Source organism: Aethalodelphis obliquidens, unplaced genomic scaffold, assembly GCF_003676395.1.
Source record: "Aethalodelphis obliquidens isolate GAN/ISIS:26980383/991018 unplaced genomic scaffold, ASM367639v1 scaffold1, whole genome shotgun sequence".
NCBI classification, from domain to species: Eukaryota; Metazoa; Chordata; class Mammalia; order Artiodactyla; family Delphinidae; genus Aethalodelphis; species Aethalodelphis obliquidens.
In genome coordinates, this window is record NW_020837945.1 from 107,144,087 (window position 1) to 107,164,899 (window position 20,813).

Consider the following 20,813-nt stretch of genomic DNA (forward strand, 5'->3'; position numbering starts at 1 on the left):
GCACGTTTGTAGTTCCTGCTAGATTTATTTTTCTTTTATTTATCTCAAGTGCTAATAGGAACAGACTGAATTAAGTAGAGGGTAATATCTGAAATGTGGTATAGTACAAAACATACTAGAAAATAGGAGAGAAAACACAAAGAACATTTTAATATTTTAATCCACGTAATTGGATCTTTTTTTAATAAATTTATTTATTTATTTATTTTTGGCTGTGTTGGGTCTTCACTGCTGCATGCGAGCTTTCTCTAGTTGTGGCTACTCTTCGTTGTGGTGTGCGGGCTTCTCATTGCGGTTGTGGAGCACCCGCTCTAGGTGCGCGGGCTTCAGTAGTTGTGGCACACAGGCTCAGTAGTTGTGGCACACGAGATTAGTTGCTCCGCAGCATGTGTGATCTTCCCATGTCCCCTGCATTGGCAGGTGGATTCTTAACCACTGCACCACCAGGGAAATCCCCACGTAATTGGGTCTTAAAGCTAAGTTTGTGACCCTCTGGGTGGAAGTAAGTGTGGGAGATTCATGAGAACATTTCTCCAGGGGCCCTGAAGTTAAGACTTTAAATATCACAAGTGGTGGCAAAAGTATGCCTGTTGATCAGGGAGTCCCTCCACCCCCTTCTATAATCACCATAACCCTTCTTATTTTCTGTGTAGGTGATTCTTTTCCATTGCTTATTCCTCTTTCTAATCCCTTTGTTTTCCGTCATCACCCTCTTCCCTTTAGTTCTGACCCCTTTTCTCAAACTTGTGACTTTCATTTATAACTGCCTGTTAGACATCTCCACCCTGATGAGCCATCAACACCAAAGATTCCACACATCAAAAAACAAATTCATCATCATCTCCAACGGTCTTGCCTTTCCTTTTGACTTCTGAAACCTTCAACAGTCACAATCTTTAGCTTGAAATCCCTGAGTCATCTCTGACTTTTCCTTCTTCTTGTTCTACCACGTCTATTCAGTAACAAGTTCTATGTATTCTGCTCCGTGGTGCACCTCGAACTATTTCCTCCCTTCCTTTCCGACTACTAACAGTTAAGGTTCTTGACTTTATTTCCCACCAAGAGTATTATAATAGACTGTCAATCTATCTTGATCTGTATTCTCATCTCACTCTTACAGTATTATTAAACATTTTTTAATAAAAATAGTGCCTACATTTCTAGGCTAGAAAATTTTAAGGTCATGAACATAAAGACACATCAACTTGGTAACCAGGATTATGAATATTATTTGAGGGAAAATGATTGAAAAGAACAAAACTCCCCAGACTTTTTTTTCAGAACTGTGTCAGACTAGGTACTTTGACAACTTTCCTACTGAAAATAAGTAAAGTTTTGTTTTCACTTATAAAAAAAAATCTTAAAATTCATCAGTGATCTGGACAAAAAGTTAGGAAGATGCAGGAAACACAAATCAAGAGAAAGGACAGAAAAAGGTTATCAGTGGAAAACTAGTGAAATTTGAATAAAGTCTATAGGTTAGTTAATTGTATTACACCCATATTAATTTCTTAGTTTTTACATATGTGCCATGGTTATGAAAAATGGACAAGAGGGAAACAAATTCTCTGTAACTTTTCTTTAAATAAAAAATTATTCCAAACTAATGGTTTAAAAAAATGAAGTAAAAGGAAGAACCCCAACAATAAGTAGAGCATTGAAGCCAATTCTCACCTTGAAGGTACTTTCCAAATCTGATGTACTTGAGCATTAAATTTCACAGCCATGAAGGGCACTGGAGTCAGGAGAGAAAGGAAGAGCTTGAGAGGAAACTCACCTGCATAAAACTGCATCTCAAAGAGGGACACATGCAGTATGCATTTTTGTCATACTGTATGTAAGAATATGAAATTCACACCCAGTATGTGTAAAATACAAATAACATCCCCTCTCAAAGAACAAAAAAGAAATTTCCGGCTTTGAAGTTTGGTGCTAGGTAGAGGGGAAAATACAAATCTCCCACAAGAATTTGTAAACACAAGCCAATCCCAGTGCAGGTTTGTATCCTGAATTCACACTACCTGAGTGGTCCAAAAAGCTTCATATTGAGGAGATATCTTACAATGGTGTTAGGATAACCTTGCCTCCAGATGCCTGGTAGGAAAAGCACCAATATGTTTGGGAGAAACCTATCTTCGACTTGAAACTCAGAGATTCCTACAGATAAAAATTTAAGACCTATGAGACCATAATTTTAAGAATCACAAAATTATTTTTTTTAAAGCTAGTAAGAGGAAGAATGAGCAGATACAAATGATAGCATAATCAAAGCCACAAATTCTAAAGTATTTTCAGATATTGAATATAAATAAGGATGTACAATATGTTGGAAGAAATAAAAGATTAATTTAAATGACTAATGAAATCTGAAATGAACCAATCAAACTTGTAGAAATGAAGCATATAATAACTGAGATGAAAAGCTCAGTAGATGGTCCTATAGCAGATTATTCACAGCGAAAAATGAAGTAATAAACTGAAAGGGAGATTCAAAGAAATTATACAGGGTGCAGTACATGATGTCAAAAATATGTAAAATATAAAAGAGGTTGATATATGGAGGACAGAGTGAAAAGATCTAATATTTCTCTATTTACCATTTCAGAAGCAAATGAGAGAGAAAGGGAGAGGAAGGACATTACAGATTGATGAAAAATACCAACCCATAAATCTAGGAAGCCCAAAGGATTCCAAGCAAGATAAATAAAAATAAATCTCATATCTGGCACCTGGTAGTGAAAATGAAGAATATTGGAATTAAAAGAGATTTTAAAAGACGCTGGAGAGGAAATAAAACATATTGTCTTCAAAGGAACTCAAGCATATTGAAAGCTTATTCTCCAATAGAAACAAGGAAGGCCAAAGACAGCAAAATAATGTATTAAAAATCCCATGAGAAAATAACCATCAATCTGAAGTTGGGTACCCAGCAAAACTATCTTTCAGAAAGAGGCCGAAATAAAATATGCTCAGAAAAATAAAATTTGAGGGTTTACTGCCAGCTAAACGACTTCTAAAAAACATGCTTTGCAGGAAGGATTATGATCTCAGAAGGAAGGTCAGACGATCAAGAAAAAATGGTGAGCAAAGGAACTGGAAAACACACAGGCAGGGAGGGCTTCTTGGGTGTGCGATCGATTCAGCTGTACAGGGCCCATGTTCTGAAGAGGGTCCTGGGTTTCAGATTTAATGCTCTGTGGTCACCACTGAGAAATTCTTAACAACTTTATCTTTGAGTCTGTGTTTTGTAAGTGAGGTCTAATGGGACAGTCAAGCACATGCTGGGGCCTTGGAGCCTCGGCTCACACACAGTCCTACCTCTCAACACCTCCCTGTCTCCCCAGGATGGTTCTCAACCCTTTTCTCCCTGACCCTTGCCCAGCATCTGCTGTCATCCTCTGCTTCAGTGGGCACAGGCATGGGGAATGTTGGGTCTGCCATATGTGTCCTTTTGGCTGAGTCTGGGGCAGGGCCTTGGGTGCCTCTGAGAGCCTGCATCCATGCTACGATTTCTCCATGCCCAAGGGAGCACAAGATTCAATAGCAAACAAACAAAAAAAAGACCCTGACAAGCTGAGAGAAGATGGTGAAGGAAAGGAAAAAGCTTCTTTCTTTTTTTGAAGGGGCTCCACGTTTTCATTTTACACTGGGCCTGAAAATTATGTAGCCAGCCTTGTATGTAAGTACTTGTAAATAAATGTCATCTGTATAAAATATTAGTTTTGACTGTGTGTAATCAGTGGGGCTAACAAAAGTATAAAACTAGAACACTAGACAAAAATGTAGAATATAGGATGGCAGGATGGCAACTATAAGGTGCCAGTGTTATTCAAGAGAAGTTTGCATTATTCAAGAGAAGTTTGAGATATTAATTTTAAACTTCATTAAGCATGCATGGTAAAATCTCAGAAGTAACCACTAAAAGAACAGAATACGCCATTAGAAGAAGATGCACTAAGAAAATAAAAGAAACTCCAACAATATTGCCCCCGCCCAAGGCCCAAAAGGAGAAAAGAGTGTAGAAAAAGAGGGAGAAGTATTGATAGAAAACTTAAAGTAACAATCATAATAATGGCAAATAAACTGAACTCATGAGTTAAGAGAAACAGGCTTGATAAAACCAAACCCTATCCCTAACCCTACATATTGGGTTAAGTAAAATATATTAATTAAGATAACTTTTACCTGTTTATTTTTACTCTTCTAATATGGCAATTAAAATTTTTAAAGTGACATATGTGGCTCACATTATACTTCTACTGAACAGCACTGTTATAATCCACATTCTCTGAAAACAAAGAAACGTCAGTAACAAAAGATAAATATCTCCATGTATTTGGAGCTTTTAAAAAATGTGTTTCTGAATAACTCTTGGGTCACATGAAAAATCATAACTGATACTTCAAAATACTTAGAAATGAACAATAATAAAATTTCTACACATTAAAATTTATGAAATATAGCTAAGCAGAAAAGATAAATAAATTGTGGTATACTTCAGAATATAATACAGATGAAGAAATGAATGATCTTCAGCTACATGTAACATCATGGACAAAAATCCCAGGGACATAATCTTGAGCACAAAGAATAAATCACTGACTAATATATACAGTATAATTTTATTTCCATGAAGATAAAATATATGCAAAATCTAATTTTTTTTTTTTAGGAATACAAACATACGTGGTAAAATTATAGAGTGAAGCAAAGGAATAACAAGTGTTTTCTGTAGGTTTTTGCGAATGCTCTTTATCAGTTTGAGGAAGTTCCCATCTCTTCCTAGTTTGCTGAGAACCACAAAATGCAGGTTGGTGGTTACCTCTGAGCAAGGATGCCATGTGGTGGAATAAGGAGAAGCACCAAGGGACTTCAACGTTAATGGTAAGGCTCTTTTTCCTAAACTTAGCGTTCATTATATTGTAGTTCTTCATACTTTATACCTATCTAAACCTTTTATGTAACTACTCAGTATTTATAAAAACAATTAATGATAAAGCCTAAGCATAGAGTAGAATGGGCATCTGGAGAAAAGAGAATTAAAGGGAAAGACCAAGGAGAGGGAAATGGCAAGTGAGCAGCAGGGTGGGGTTTACTGCCCACTATGCACACTATGGACAAGGCAGTACCTGGAGAGACAGAGGTGAATGAGGGCAGGGTCCCTGTCCAAATGGTGCTCAAAAGCCAGCAACGTTGTAAAAGGAACACTTATCTTTTAAAATGTGAGGTGGACCTAGCAGGTTATGATGCTTGCTCAGCAGTCTCTAGGCTGGAGAAAGGAAGCAGAAGGAACAAAGAAGGAGGATAGTAAAAGTGGGATTATATTAAAACCTCAATTCTGGGCTTTCCTGGTGGCGCAGTGGTTGGGAGTCAGCCTGCCAATGCAGGGGATATGGGTTTGAGCCCTGGCCCGGGAAGATCCCACATGCCGCGGAGCAACTAAGCCCGTATGCTACAACTGCTGAGCATGCATGCCACAACTACTGAGCCTGCATGCCACAACTACTGAAGCCCACGCGCCTAGAGTCCATGCTCGGCAGCATGAGAGGCCACCGCAATGAGAGGCCCATGCACTGCAGCGAAGAGTAGCCCCCACTCACCGCAACTTGAGAAAGCCCATGCGCAGCAATGAAGACCTAAAGCAGCCAAAAATAAATAAATAAATACATAAAACAAAAAAACACCTCAATTCTGGCTTTCTTCCAAATATTCGCCCATTCCCATCTCCTTTGCAGACTCATCTTTGCCGTCAATTACATGTTTGGTGTTCCTTAGCACTTTGTTCTGAGGCCTCTTTTTTCTCTCTCTCTACTCTTTTTCTAAGTGATCATACCCATGCCTATGGTTAAAATGCAATAGTTGCTGACAACTCCCAGATTTTATCTCCAGCTCACATCTGTTCTCTGAGTATTTGACTCATGTTTCCAACTCTCACCTGACTGCTCTACTTTTATATTTCAGAGTCATCCAAAACTCAACATGTCTGTAATCCCAGAGGCTAACAAGGTCAGTTTATTTTTTGCTCATGATATATGTAATCTGCTGCTTTGCTCTGCATGTTTTGTTCCAGGATGTAGCCCAAGGAACAATTCTTACCTGGGAATGCTGCTTTTGTGATAGAAAAGAAAAATTGCGAAAACATAGGATCTGTTAAAGTTTCTGCTCAGAATCAGTGCATGTCACTCCTCTCCCATTTCAATGGCAAGAACAAATCAAATGGCCAAGTCTGATGTGAATCAGGTGTGGATAGTATAGTCCTCTCACCGGGAGGTGCACAGTAAGTCACCTGGCATCAGGTGGAGTCCATCGCAACTCTGAAATCCTACTGGAAACCACTGTGAGGATTTCTACCCTGGAGGTAGAGAACATTCCTTGCTTAGGCTGTGGTTCTTTCACTTGGGAGTGATTTCTCAAACCATTTTTCTCTGTAGCTCCTGGCTTTCCTCTCTGAGATGTAATTTTTTTTTTTCATCCTACAGCCTTGCCACATCAGAAGAGGGTGTTAGAAATTCTGCCCTGTTGAGAGACAGTTTTCTCAACTTCTTTCCTATCCACAGAAGATTTGGAGGAGAAATGGTTCCAAGAGAATTTTAAAAAAAAAACCACAACATTTATTGAGATATAATTGAAAACAGTAAACTACATGTTTAAAGTATACACTTGGATGAGTTTTGACATATGCATAAACATATGTGTGTGAAACCATCACTGCAACCAAAATAATGATATATCCATCATCTCCCAAGGTTTCCCTATGCCCTTTGTTAATCCCTCACTCCTGCCCTCTCGCCCCCAGCAATCAAGAGTTTGCTTTCTGTCATTATACATTAGTTTGCACTTTCAGAATTCTATAAAAATTCTCTATATATCATACAGTATATTCTTTTTTTTGTGTTTGGCATTTTTCATTTAGCATAATTCCTTTTAGATTTGTCCATGTTGTATCATGAATCAATAGTTCATTATTATTATTTTTTGCTGAGTAGTATTTCATCACATGGATATACCACAATTTGTTTATCCATTCACCTGCTGATGGACATTTAGTTTGTTTCACAGGTTTTGGCTATTACAAATATAGCTATTAATATCTGTGTACAAGTATTTGTATGGCTATGTCCCTTCATTTCTCTTAGGTAAATACCTAGGAGTGAAATGGCTAAGTAGCAAGGTAAGTGTATGTTAAACTTTTTAAGAAGCCTCCATACTGTTTTCCAAAGTGTTGTGCTGTTTTACATTCCAACCAGCAGAATGTGAGAGTTCCAGTTTCTCCACAACTTGCCAACAATTGGTATGTTCAGGTTTTTTAATTTTAGCCATTCTAAAAGTGTGTGCTTCCACACCGACTTCCCAGGCGGTGCAGTGGTTAAGATTCCATGCTTCCACAGCAGGGGGCATGGGCTCCATCCCTCGTCGGGGAACTAAGATCCCACGTGCCGTGAGGTGTGGCCAAAAAAAAAAAATCAATTAAAAAAATAGAAGTGTGTGGTCGTATCTCATTATGGTTTTAATTTGCATTTCCCTAATGACTAATGATGTTGAACATCTGTTTTACGTGCTTCTTGGCCATCTGTATATCTTTGGTGAAGCGCCTGTTCAAATCTTTTGCTCATTTTTTATTGGGTTGTTTATGGTCATCTGAGTTTCTAAAGTTCTTTATATATTCTGAAGACAAGTCCTTTATGACATATATATTGTGCATATCTATGACGATGGCTTGTCTTCATTCGCTAAACAGTGCCTTTAAAAGAACAGAAGTTTTAACTTTGATGAAGTCCAATTTATCAGGGTTTTTTTCTTTTATGGATTGGGCTTTTGGGGTAGAATCTAAGAAATCTTTGCCTAATCCAAGGTCACAAAGATATGTTTCCTGTTTTCTCCTGTAAGTTTTATAATTTTAGGTTTTATATTTAGATCTAGGATCTATTTTGAATTAATCTCTATATATACATTTCACAGTATGAATCAAAGTTCATTTTTTGCATATGGATATACAATTGTTCCAGCACCAATGGTGAAAAAAACTATGTGTTCTCCAATGAACTGCTTTGGCACCCATGTAGAAAATCAATTAACCATACATGTGTGCCTATTTCTGGATTCTCTATCCTGTTCCGTTGATCTATTTGTCTATCTTGAGATTAATACCACACTGTCTTGATTACTTGTAGCTTTACGATAAATCTTGAAGTTAGGTAGTGACTTTGATCTTTTGGCTCCTCAAAGTGTTTTCAAAGTTGTTTTGATTATTCTAGGTCCTTTGCATTTCCATAAGAATTTTAAAATTAGCTTGTTAATTTGTACAGAAATGTTTGCTGGAGGTTTGATTGTGATTGCATTGAATCTATAAATCAATTTGGGGATAACTGTTAACAATATTGAGGCTTCTGTTCCATGAACATTGTATATCTCTCCATTTATTTAGATCCTCTTAACTTATCTCAGCAATGTTATGTAGTTTTCAATGTACAGGTCTGGCACATTATTTGTCAGATTCATTCCTAAGTATTTCATGTGTTTTGAAATATTTTGATAAATATTGCTTTTTAAATTTTGATTGTTCTGTGCAAATATATAGAAATTAATTTGGGTTTTGGATGTTGACTTTTTTTCCTGAAACCTTTTGCCAAACTCACTTATTAGTTCTAGTAACTCCTTTTGTAGATTCCATGGGGTTTTCTATGTTAGTGAGCATATCATCTGTGAATAAAAAATTTTTATTTTTCCTTTCCAGTCTGATGCCTTTTATTTCTTTTTCTTGCCTGACTGTACTGACTAAAACTTTCAGCACAATGTTGAACAGAACTGATGACAGCAGGTGTTTTTTTCTTGATCTTGATCTTAGGAGGAGAGTATGTAGTCTCTCACTATTAAGTATGATGTTGTCTGTCAGTTTTCTTAGATGCCCAGTATCAATTTGAACAAGTTTTCCTCTATTTCTACTTTGCTGAGATTTTTTTAAAAATTAGGAATGAACGTTCTGTTTTGCCAACTGCCTGTTTTGTTTCTATTGACATAATCATTGAGTTTTTCTTTTTTACTTTTTGGATAATAATAATTGATTTTTGAATGTTAAACCGATCTTACATTCTTGGGATAAACTCCACACATTCATGATTTCTTTTCTTTTTTATGTTGCTGGATTCAATTTTCTAAAATTTTGTTTAGAAGTTTTGCATCTGTGCTCATGAGGGATGTTGGTCTGTTAATTTGCTTGTAATGCTTTTGTCAGATTTTGATATCAGGGTAATACTGGCCTCATGAAGTAAGTTAAGAACTATTCCTTCCTGTTTCATTTTCTGGAAGAGTTTAAGTAGAATTAATACTATTTCTTCCTTAAATGCTTGATAAAATTCACCAGTGAAACCTTCTGGGCCTGAAGTTTTCTTTGTGGGAAAAATTTAAACTATAAATTCAGGTCATCTATTCATTTTAGTGAAGCTGGATAGTTTATATTCCAAAAAAATGTATCCATTTTTCAGAGTTGTCAAAATTAATGGCATAGTCAAGCAAATGGCTTTGTGGCACCAGTTTTCCAAGAGCATTGGCTCACTTTGTTTCTCTGTGACATTTTGGTAAGTCTCGCAATATTTCAAAGTTTTCATGATTATTATTTTGTAATGATGATCTGTGATCAGTGATCTTTGATGTTACTTACTGAAGACTCAGATGGTGGCTAGCCTGTTTTAGCAATAAAGTATTTTTGAATTAAAAAAATTAATGGCATAAAGTTGTTTATAATATTCCTTTATTAATGTATTAATATCTGAAGAATGTAATGTCACCACTCTCATTTCTGATGTTGGTAAATTTTTGTCTTCTCTATCTTTTCCTGATGAGTTTGACTTGAGGTTTATTAATGTTATTGATCTCCTCAAAGAAATTGATTGTTTAATTGATATTCTATATTGTTTTACTGTTTTCTCTGTCATTGATTTCTGCTCTGATCTTTATTATTTACTTTCTTATGCTTATCTTGGGTTCTGTTTGCTCTTCTTTTTCTAACTTCTTAAGGCGGAAGCTGACCTTTTTTCTTTTTTCACATAGACATTTATTGCCATAAATTTTCTCCCTGAAGTTTTGCTTTAGAGATGTTCCACACATTTTGATGTTTTCATTCCCATTTAGTTAAAAAATCTTTGTAATTTCCCCTTTGATATTTTCTTTGACCCATATCTCATTTAGAATTGTGTTATAGTTCACAAATATTTGGGGGATTTTACAGATACTTTTCTGTTATTTATTTCTAAGTTAATTACATTGTGACCAGAGAATACACTTTGTATGATTTGAGTCCTTTTAAGTTTTCTTTGGTTTTGTTTTATAGCCAAATTATATGGTCTATCTTGGTGAATATTTTGTATGCTCTTGGAGAAAAAAAATGTGTATTCTGCTGCTGTTGCGTGGAATGTTGTATAAATGTCAATTAGGTTAAGTTGATTGATTGTAAAGTCAAGTCTTCTATAGCCTTACTAATTTTTCTGTGTACTTGTTTTATCTATTGTTAAGAGAGAGCTATTGACATCTCTAACAATAACTGTGAATTTGTCTACTTCTCCTTGTAGTTCTATCAGTTTTTGCTTCACGTATTTTTAAGCTCTGTATTAGAGGCACAAACATTTAGGATTGTCATGTCCTTCTGATGAACTGGTCTATTTATCATTATGAAATGAATTTATTTATTCCTGGTAATAGTCTTTGTTCTAAAATCTACCTTGCTTGATATTAATAAACACAGTCTATCTTCTTTTGATTAGTGTCAGCATGGTATATCTTTTTCCATTCTTTTACTTTTAGCCTTTTGTATCTTTATTTTTCAAATACATTTCCTGTAGGCAGTATATGGCTGAATCTTATGTTTTTATACAATCTGAAAATCTGTCTTTTAATTAGAATGTATAGACAATTTACATTTAATTGAATTGTGATACAGTTAGACTTAAATCCATCATCTTGCCTATTTGCCCCATCTGTTGTTTCCTTGGCCTTCTTTCTCCGCCTTCTTTTGGATTTTGCATATGGCTTATGATTTACTTTCATCTGCTTTGTTGGCATATTAGCTATAACTCTTTGTTTAGTTTATTTAATGGTTGCTCTAGGGTTGATAATAGCTATTTTTAACTTGTCACAGTTGTGGTAGGCTAAATAATTGCCTTCAAAGATATCCATGTCCTAATCCCCAAAGTCTGTAAATATGGCAAAAGGAACTTTGCAGATGTGATTACATTAAGGATCTTGAGATAAGGAGATTATCCTGGTTCACCTGGATGTGCCTTAAGTATAATTATCAAGGTCTTTATGAGAGAGAGGCAAGAAGGTTAATGTGGCGGGGGTGGGGGGGGAAGGTGGTGATGTGACAATGGAAGCATAGATTAGATTTATGAGGCCAGGATCCAAGGAATGCCAGCAGCTTCTAAAAGCTGGAAGAAGCAAGGAATGGGCTCTCCCCTGGAGGCTCCAGAAAGAGCCAGCCCTATTGACACCTTGATTTTAGCCCCTTAACACTCATTTGGACTTCTGACCCCCAGAACTGTATAAATTTGTGTTGTTTTAAGCCACTAAGTTTGTGGTAATTGTTATAGCAGAGATAGAAAACGATGCTGGTTTACCGTCAAATGTTATTACACAACTTTCAGGTATAAGAGTAGAATCTTATAATAGTAAACTTGATAAAATAAGGAGCAACAGTCAAGGCAAATAAAGTAGCTCTTCACTTGGTTTTCAAAATACCAGTACCATAGAATGGATGTGGCTCGCTATGTGCTTGTTAGAAGTGGCTAGGCAGCAGAGTCCTGGCAATTTGATCCACTTTATTTCTTAAGCCAGGTTTCCTATTTGAAAAGAGGTCTTACTGATTAGAAAATTCCAATGAGCATTTTCAGATGGGTGCCTGTGAGTACATTAGAAGTTACCTTTACTATAAAATGGATGGTACTGAATATTTGAGATGCTCAAATTTTAGTCTCCCTGGTGACAGTTATAATTTTGATATCAACAAAAGTAGAATCCATTCCATATACATTCCTCTGAGGGACCCAGTACAAAACACTGCTGTTATATGTATCCCTTTAGAATAAAAACTGTGAAAGGCTAGCAGATTATAGAAGCCAAAATACAGTAAGCCAAGGTTCAAACAAGGTTAATGAAGTGATAATCATTCACTGAATTGACAAAGAGTCATAAAGTTCCTTATGACATTTCCACAGAATATAAGGTGTTTTGAGTGAACTGTTATAAAATTTATGAACTTGTGTTTGTGATGATAATTTTGCTTGACATTAAAGCTACAGAAATTAGGACTTTCATATCTCATTGATTCCTGCTGAGCCTCTGTTCTCAACTCTTCAGTGCAATTCTTTAATGAGACAAGGCAGAAAGAATGATTATAAATGATGTTACAAACACACTGTCCTTGATTACCATGGAATGGGCACTGGGTAATGTATACAGAGATGAGTATATGTGTGAAAAAGATAATCTTGATTCCAAAAATAAAAATCACACTTATATAGTAAACTCAAGAAAGGGCTTGCACATTATTCAGGAATGTAAAACCATCTTAAGACATTGATAAAGAAAAAGCAGTCTTGCCTTGAAAGAAACTATAAAGGATCAACTTTGACTCTAGTGAGGCTTTCTGAGAGAAATTTAGAGGATTTCTAGAAATTAAATATTGTTAGAGGCATATTCATATTTTAAAAAGCTGAAAATGTGCACCTGTTTTTGAACATCATACAGATATCCAATTTCCTCTTTACAGCCAGTTCTAGAGGTATTCATGCTTTAGAATAATAAGAAACAACACAGATTCAGGTCCTATATTTGCATTTTAGTAAGAATCTGATAGAGAAGATCATCACTAGAATCCAGGAGTTTGAATTGATTTTTGGCAAGTCAGAAGCTGATTTGCTACCAGACAATGAGCGCTTCTGAGTTTTAAATCCTGTGATCGGTGGTTTAACTGGGATTAAATTCATTCCTACTCATCCATACATCCATCCAGCAAATATTTATTGAGTACCCAACTATGTCTCAGGCACTAGGGATAGTCTCTAGGGATATGGTCATTCTTTCTTGCCACTCATTGGAAATATATTAATGCAATTTCCTAATTTTTAGAAGATCCTGAGTGGTAAATGACTATATAAAGTGACATAATTCACAAGAGGTAAAGCTGGTTCAAGCTTGTACCAGCCTAGGGCTCTCTACCCTGTAATTTCATCAGATTTTTTAAAAAAATAACATTTTTGGAGTTGGCACAATAGGCAAATTAGGATCTACTCACAATTAAGAGTATTTATTTTAAAAAAGCATTAACTTTTAAATTCTTAGACCAAAAAGAAAATGAGAATCTAATTTCTTACATACATGCAAAAATCTAATTCCCTTAATTGTAGTTAAAAACATAACTGCAAACAAATGTCAAACCATAATGCCAAATGACAGCTTTAAATTCTGTTTCACAAGTTGTTCTTTTAGAGATGTCTTCACACTGTCAATCAAAGAGATAATTTTGATTTTGCCACAACTCCTGCCACTGTTAAAAGCAGTGTCTGTGATATCATAAGAAGTTTGGCAAGTCTCTTGTTCTGAGAGTTGTTGATAGACAGGAAATCAGAGAAAGAGGTATGTCTTGGGAAAAATACCTGATAAGGTTTGTTATTTTAGAATGATATTACTTAGAACAATTCATTTCATAACACTCTAACAGAATTGCGTCCAAAATAAATCACTCCATGGACTCATCTTTACAACTCAAAGAGTAAAGCAGATAACACTGAATTCAACAGATATTTACTGAATATCTACGTCACCAATGCAGGGTATAAAAGATGTGTTGCTTTAAGAGGTTAGCAACCTAAACGAAGATGAAAGGAAGGAAATTAATACTTTCTGGGCACCTACAACCTACCAGGCATGATACTAGATGCTTTAATCTTCACAAGAAGGTAGCTATTATTAATATGTCCATTTTACAGATAAGGAAAATGACCCTTAAAGTGGTTAAGCCAGTTGTCCAAACTTGACAGTGGGTTTAAACCTATGTTTGCCTAACTGAGTCCATTCTTTTTATACTAAGCCACACTACCACGAGGTAACAGAACCCTTGAAACCTTGCTTCCACATCCCTTTTTATATTCTACACTTCTTATTGCTTCTAGCCTTCATGAAAGTATGACAAGGCTCATCAAAGTAACTAAACATCAAGTTTCTCTTCTTATAGAATGTGTTGTGAAATGTTTTTATTCTACTTTTGTTCTGAAGATATAGCTCCCCTTCTGACTTTGCTAAGGCACTAGAGAAAGGAAGACAGAAGTCACCATCTTATATTTATTAAATGAATGGAAGAATCCTGAAAGAGTGGGGAGGTGGGGTAAGAAGGCAAGAGGAGGGGAAGAGGGGGTACTCTTAGATTTTCTGCTTTCTGCAGGGCTGGGAGTCCCCTGAAGACTCAGTGTTACAACATGATTGAGAAAGAGAAGCTGACAGAACTGATCCCTTCAAGACAAATGCTAAGGGAACTGCGTAAACTGTAGTGGAGGGAACACAGTTTATAAAGCTAGATACAACGGAGCTTGATTTCTGTCTTTGCCAGTTGTGTAGCCCTGGGCAAGACATTTAGCCTTGCTTAACCTCAGTTTCTTCAAGTGTAAAATGTGGAAAATGATACCTGCTTCACAAGAGAGGGTCACAGCTCTGTTAGCCAGGGCCTTTGTGCAAATTTGAAAATGGCTTGCCCTCTGGGTTGGGGAACTAGAAAGAGTGCTCCCTCTGGGTGGGGGCCGACCCAGGTCCCCTCATAGAGCTCGGTGAGGAAGGAATGGCATACTTATGCAAGAAAAATAAGCCCCTTCCTCTGTGGCAAGTGGTGAGGAGAGCAGAGTTCAGGCTGGTTTTCAGGCCCCTGACCCTTTCTGATGAGCACCACACAACGATGCGTCTCACTCAGGGCAGTGTGAAGACAAGATCATGTCCACAGAAGCACCAAGAGGGCTCCCCATGACTGTGAAACCTGGGGATGGTGTGTGAGAGAGCTTGAGAGGGACACAGCGGGGAGGAGAGAAGAAAGGAAGCAGGGAGGAAGGGAAGAGAGAGCCTGAAGAAACAGGTATGTTTGACCATGGGGCTGTGTCGTATACAGAATGGGAAATTCCATGAACCTCCTGAAATAATTTGCTAGATTTTATGTACATTTCTCCGAGGTGAGGGTTTAGAGCTGTCAATTAAAAAAGAAAAAACAAAGAGAAAGAGAAGAGGATGAGGAAATTGAAAAAGAAGTTAATGTTGTGGGTGTAGGAGGGGGAATAAAATCCTTCCCTATAGCCTCAAAGGTATGCTTCAGGGGGACGGGGAGCAATTAAGCAAATCTCACTTAAGATAAGTAAAGAGCTAGCTGTTAGAGACAGACAGATAACTGCTTATTTCACAGAACAATTTACACATAAGCCACTTGCCCCCCACTTTGGTCACAATGAAGCTTTTCCTCCAACGACATTCTTCACTAATCCTGTCATGTTACTGGCAAGTAAATCATAATAAGTATTTTTCTATATTTTTTCTTGGAATTTACCAAGATAGGGCCAACACAGCTCTTGGGGAGGAACGCATAGGGTGCGGACTATTACAAACAGCTGTGTGTCTCAGCAGTACAGCTTTAGGCCACACGCTACTGCATAAATGAATTTCTCTGAGCGTTATACGTGGGCAGTCTCCAAGCTTAAACACATATGCCCTTCTAAAATGTATTTGTGAGTTGGTTATAGGAAATTCCCAACACATTTTACTATAGAAATACTTTTCCATAAAAAAGGAATTAGGCCTGCAGGCCAGCCCACAAAACCCTATTTAATCCACAATACTTCTGAAGTGGTATCACAAATTCATAGTTCTGGGTGGAGTTCTGGCCCTGGCCGAAGAGACCCTGTAGCCCAGAAGCATGAGAGCTGAGGGCTCTCCTTACACAGAATTTTAAAAATAGCCACACTTTTCTCTGGCACTGTCCCTGTGCCCTGCCCCGGTCCTCCCCATCCAGCAAGGAGAGCCCTCTCTCCAGGCCCAGTGTGCCTGTGACCAAGCTGGCCAGGCCTTCTCTACCCCCAGCATCCAGGATCCTGAAGGACCTACTTCTCGTCCTTCCAGTGGAGCCTCTTCTCCTAAGAGAGCTTCCTCAGCTGAGTGCGGGGGAGAAAGCAATGCATACCTAATTAGATTTGTACTAATGTATGAGTTATTTCCTAGTCACTAGCTCCTTTCCTGCTTCAAATTCAGAAGTTCTGCCAGTTTTTTTTCCTAGGGTCAGTTCTGGCTTTTCATATCTTTTTTCCCTCCTCTTCTGAAACTACATACCTTCTAAGCCTCGCATTTTCCACAGTGGTCCCAATGGAAGCAAGGGCAAGTGGCTCTGCTGTGGGGAGGGGTGGGGGAGGAGGGGCAGTGTGCGGAGGCTGCCTGAATTTGCAAAGCCCACACTGGCACCTTGAGTGAGTTGGGCTTTGGCCTTTGGAGAGCACATCTGGCAGCCTGGTTGGCTGCTGTCCTTCCACAGCGGTGGTTTGGGACCTTGCTGTGCAGCAGATTCCCAGGCACCGCCCGGTCCTACTGAACTAGAATCTCTGCTGGTCTCGTCAAGCATCTCTATTTTAAGTTTTTTTCCTGAGCCCAGCTTCTATTTTTCGGGAAGGACTTTCACATCTCCAACTTCTTAAGGACACTTCTATTTAGAGATCCCATTGGTGCTTCAAATCAAAGCTCCAAGAGCAAATTTGCTCAGCTGAGAGACAGTTTACTGAAGGAAAGAAAGTAGAGGGAGGAAAGCCAAGTTCATGCATGAGCCTTAAGGAATGTCTGCTGTCAGGTGATGGCAGGAGGGAAGAGCTAAGAACCAAAACAGAGAGAGGAAAGGGGCAGGATAACAGGTTGCCCCTGAAGCCAAAGGAAGACAAAGTTTTAAGGCAGGTTTAGACAATAACGTCAAAGCCTCCGAAAGGTAACTTGTTCTTCAGGATATCTTTTTAACCTGGCTCTCATATCTCCCCCTGGCTCAACATGGAGTAAGCCCTGGCTGTTTGCTCTCATTCACTTGGTACAGACATTCAAATAACCCAACAGAAACTGGCAGAGGGTGAGAGCTAAAGATTTTCATTTTTCTCATGTCTCTTAGGCTTAGCTATGCACAAAACCCTTTGATGAATATCAAAACAGTAAATGACCTGACTTGCCCCCACTGCCCGTTGCCAATCCCTTCTCCACCCAGCAGCCAGAACCATCTTTCCATAGTGTCGGTACTTGCTTAAGTCCCTCCAATGGTTTCTTTTCATTGCACTGAAACTAATACCCAAACTCCTACGGGCCTGTGAGGCCCCGAATGACTCGACCTTCACCTTCGCCCCTCACATTTGCTAGGCCTCGTGTCATACTGCCACTTCCAAGAAGTTACCAAGCTCATTTTTTACTTGTAAAACTCTTCCCTGGCCCTTGGCGTGGGAACCTCTTACTTGTCTTCCTTTATGTACCATTTTGGAAGTTACTTTTACAACCACCCTTTCCAAAGCAGGTACCCCTTCTATGAGTCTCTACTACAACACCCTTTCACTTACTTTATATCTGTTATCACAATCTAGAATTATTCTGGTTAGTTCTCTACTTTTTTTTTGTTGTTTAACTGTTTGTCTCTCCTATTAGAATGTAAACTTCATGAGGACAGGGATGTTTCAGATTCACCATTGTATCCCAGGGTACGTAGTACCTGGCACATAGTAAATGCTCAACAAATAACTGTTAACTGACTGAATTATCCAAAGTAGGTCACTCATTGACTCAACAAATATTTATTGAGTGAATACATGTGCCAGATTCTGAGGATACAATAGAAGACAAGGCAGGCAAAATCTGAAAGCGGCCTTGGACAAAGAAAAAAAACCAAAACAATGCTTATATCTAGGAGTAATCCTATGATAATACGATAACTTATTGGGCTGCAAGCACATTTTAATTTTTATTATGTGACAGACATCATGTCAGTAAACTTGGTGCCACCAAATGACTAAGTAATACCATGCCTGCTTTTGGATAGACTAAAGTATAGAGAGAAAAGAAAGAAAAAGGGCAAGGATGTAAGAGGAAAAAAAGAGGGGGGGGAGGGGAGAAGAGAGGAAGAAGTAGTCCAGTGAGGTCTCTGTTCTCTGAAAACAAAGAAATTATCTTTACCACTTATAATAGAAGGTAAGATTAGAATCATACTAAATTTTTTAAAAATATGGCAAATATAGTGTGCTATTTCAAAGCAATCAATCCCCTAAGAAAGCTCTATATTTATTCGAATGATGTTATTAATCCTCAAAACATTCATGAAACTGCTGTCTTCAAATTGCTGCCAGAGATAATTTATTAAGCATAGAAAAAAGGAAAACATTTTACATATTTTTAATCCCCAAAGATATTTCCCAGATTGATTTCCCATCATTCTCCTTGAACTTGCTTTCACTGGACCTACTGAGATTGTTTTAAAAATCAAATTCATTCCTAAAGGTCAAAGATTCATCATACTAAGGATATTCTAAAACATGCACACTTAAGCCAATTCTCAAAAAAGAGTTCCAGAAATGTTTGAACAAAGATAGGATCTTCTCAATGACCAGTATGAAGGAGACAGAATTCACCTGGATAAACAGCTAGATCTAATTAATCTGACATCACTGGAAATGGGATATTCTGTACCTTTTATATACATAGAGTATACAGCTGATTTTAATCATTCTGACTCAGTCATCATTATGGCCATCAATTACTAACCCATATTATAAATATAAGGGCAGTCATGATTACTGATGTGTGTAAGGCTGTTTGTCTCTATTGTATATTGGGCCAAACCACAATTCTTTTAAAGTTTTTTGTTGGCACTTATAGATTTTCTTTCTTCTTATGCATGGTCAATCTTTCAGCTGCCATTCCTTCTTGTTATTAGTAAGCCTGGCTCTTGCCAATTTCCTGCTTATAAAATTACTGCTTCTAATATGCTATGGGCTTATCAGTGACACAACTGTGAAACGGCAGAAGTGGGGGTGGGATGAAGAGTCACGGAACTACAAGACAAAATATCTTAGCGACAGGCAGTTTATTGGTGTGGCAGGGTGAGGAAGAAATGGTGGATGGCAATAAGCTCTGCATTTGTTCATCTTACTAAACCAAAGAGAAGTAAATGTATATCATCCCAGAGGGGACCAGAGACAAGCCTTGTTTCTCTGTGAACTAGACAGACCTCTGACTAGCCTGGAGTAGAGACAGATGTGATCTAGGGCATAGTGTTGTTGGTTAGAACCTAATTCTAAGCTGCCTGCTAGCCACTTCTGTGGCCCCACTCCCAGACTCCTCTGGGAGCAAATAGTTGCCCTTAAAAAGAATGAAAACAAAATTATAAATCTTCTAAATTAGAAAGCAGTCAAATACTCATAAAATAAAATGAATAAAATAAAAAATAAACTAAAAACGAACCACAACTAGGGCACCTGCTGGTCGCTGGTGGGGGGCCTTGATGCCCAAGGAGAGAGAAGGAACCCCCGAGCAGCCGGGTAGGATGTAAGGGGCAGTGAGGGGGGAGGAGAAGTGGAGATTGGACAGGACTAGCACCCCTGAGGGGTGGCTGGGAGAAGGGAGGGGTTCCCATGCCTGGAGGGACCCTAGGGGGCTTGGAGGATCAGGGGAGGTGCAGTGGGTATTTTGCCCACACACTTGGGCCCCAGGAAGCCTTCTGAGGTCCCAGGCCAGGTCCTCCAACTTCTGGGGCCCCCTCTGTCTGTGTTAGTCCTGGGCAGGAGGGGAAGAAGAGGAAAGGTGGATGGGGAGGGGCACTCCGGGATTGGAGGATCAGCGGAGAGTGTGCCTAGCATTTCCCCTACCCACTTGGGCCCGGGGAGCCTGCTGGGGTCCTGGACCTGGTCCTCCACCCTCCAAGGCCAGAGGCACTCCTGGGTCCCTCCTGCTGCACTGAGCAAAAGCCCCACTCCCCCTGGGGCCTTTTCTGGCCCTGTGGGTCCTAAACATAGGCCCCACCCACTGCCTAAACACTGCCCCTGCATAAGCCCCATCCTCCACAGCCAAGGACTTTTCAGGCTTTTTTTTTTTTTTTAATCCTCCTCTTTTTTGCCACTGTAGTTCTGTTTTACCTCCAGGTTGTTGTTTCATCTATATTTTAATATTTTAAATTTTTTCTAAATATCTGTTAGTTTTCTAATATTATTTTATCTTTTACTCTGTTATTGTTCTGTTCCTTTCCTTCTTCTTTTTTTTTTTTTGGCTGCCCGTGCAGCTTGCAGGACCTTGGTTCACGAGCCGGGGGTCGGGCCTGAGCTCCTGTGGTGGGAGCTCCAAGTCCGAACTATGGGAATAAAAGAGAACCTCAGACCCCAGGGAATATTCATCGGAGTGAGGTCTCCTGGAGGTTCTCATCTCGGCACCAACACCCAGCTCTACAAACTCCAGTGCTGGAAGCCTCAGGACAAACAACCAGTAAGACAGGAACACAATCCAACCCATTAAAAAAAGAAAAATGAGAGGACAAAAAAATATGTCACAGAAAAAGGAGCAAGGAAAAAACCTACAAGACCAAATAAATGACGAGGAAATAGGCAATCTACCTGAAAAAGAATTCAGAGTAATGATAGTAAACATGATGCAGAATCTAGGAGACAGAATGGAGGCACGGACTGAGAAGATACAAGAAATATTTAACAAAGATCTAGAAGAATTAGGGCTTCCCTGGTGGCGCAGTGGTTGAGAGTCTGCCTGCCGATGCAGGGGACACGGGTTCGTGCCCC

The 20,813-nt window shown here is 38.5% G+C and overlaps 1 protein-coding gene across 4 annotated transcripts in view; it reads right to left on the reverse strand.

Annotated features, from left to right (window-relative positions):
- LEKR1 (leucine, glutamate and lysine rich 1) overlaps positions 1–20,813 on the reverse strand; it is a 276,896-nt gene that overhangs the window by 43,444 nt on the left and 212,639 nt on the right. For 3 of the 4 annotated variants that reach the window (XM_027113337.1, XM_027113353.1, XM_027113361.1), the window contains one exon: positions 5,601–5,636. The exons of the other annotated variant lie outside the window; for it this stretch is intronic. In XM_027113337.1, the coding sequence (XP_026969138.1) occupies positions 5,601–5,636 (36 nt within the window). The remainder of the gene's footprint in view (positions 1–5,600; positions 5,637–20,813) is intronic. 4 annotated transcript variants of the gene reach the window in all.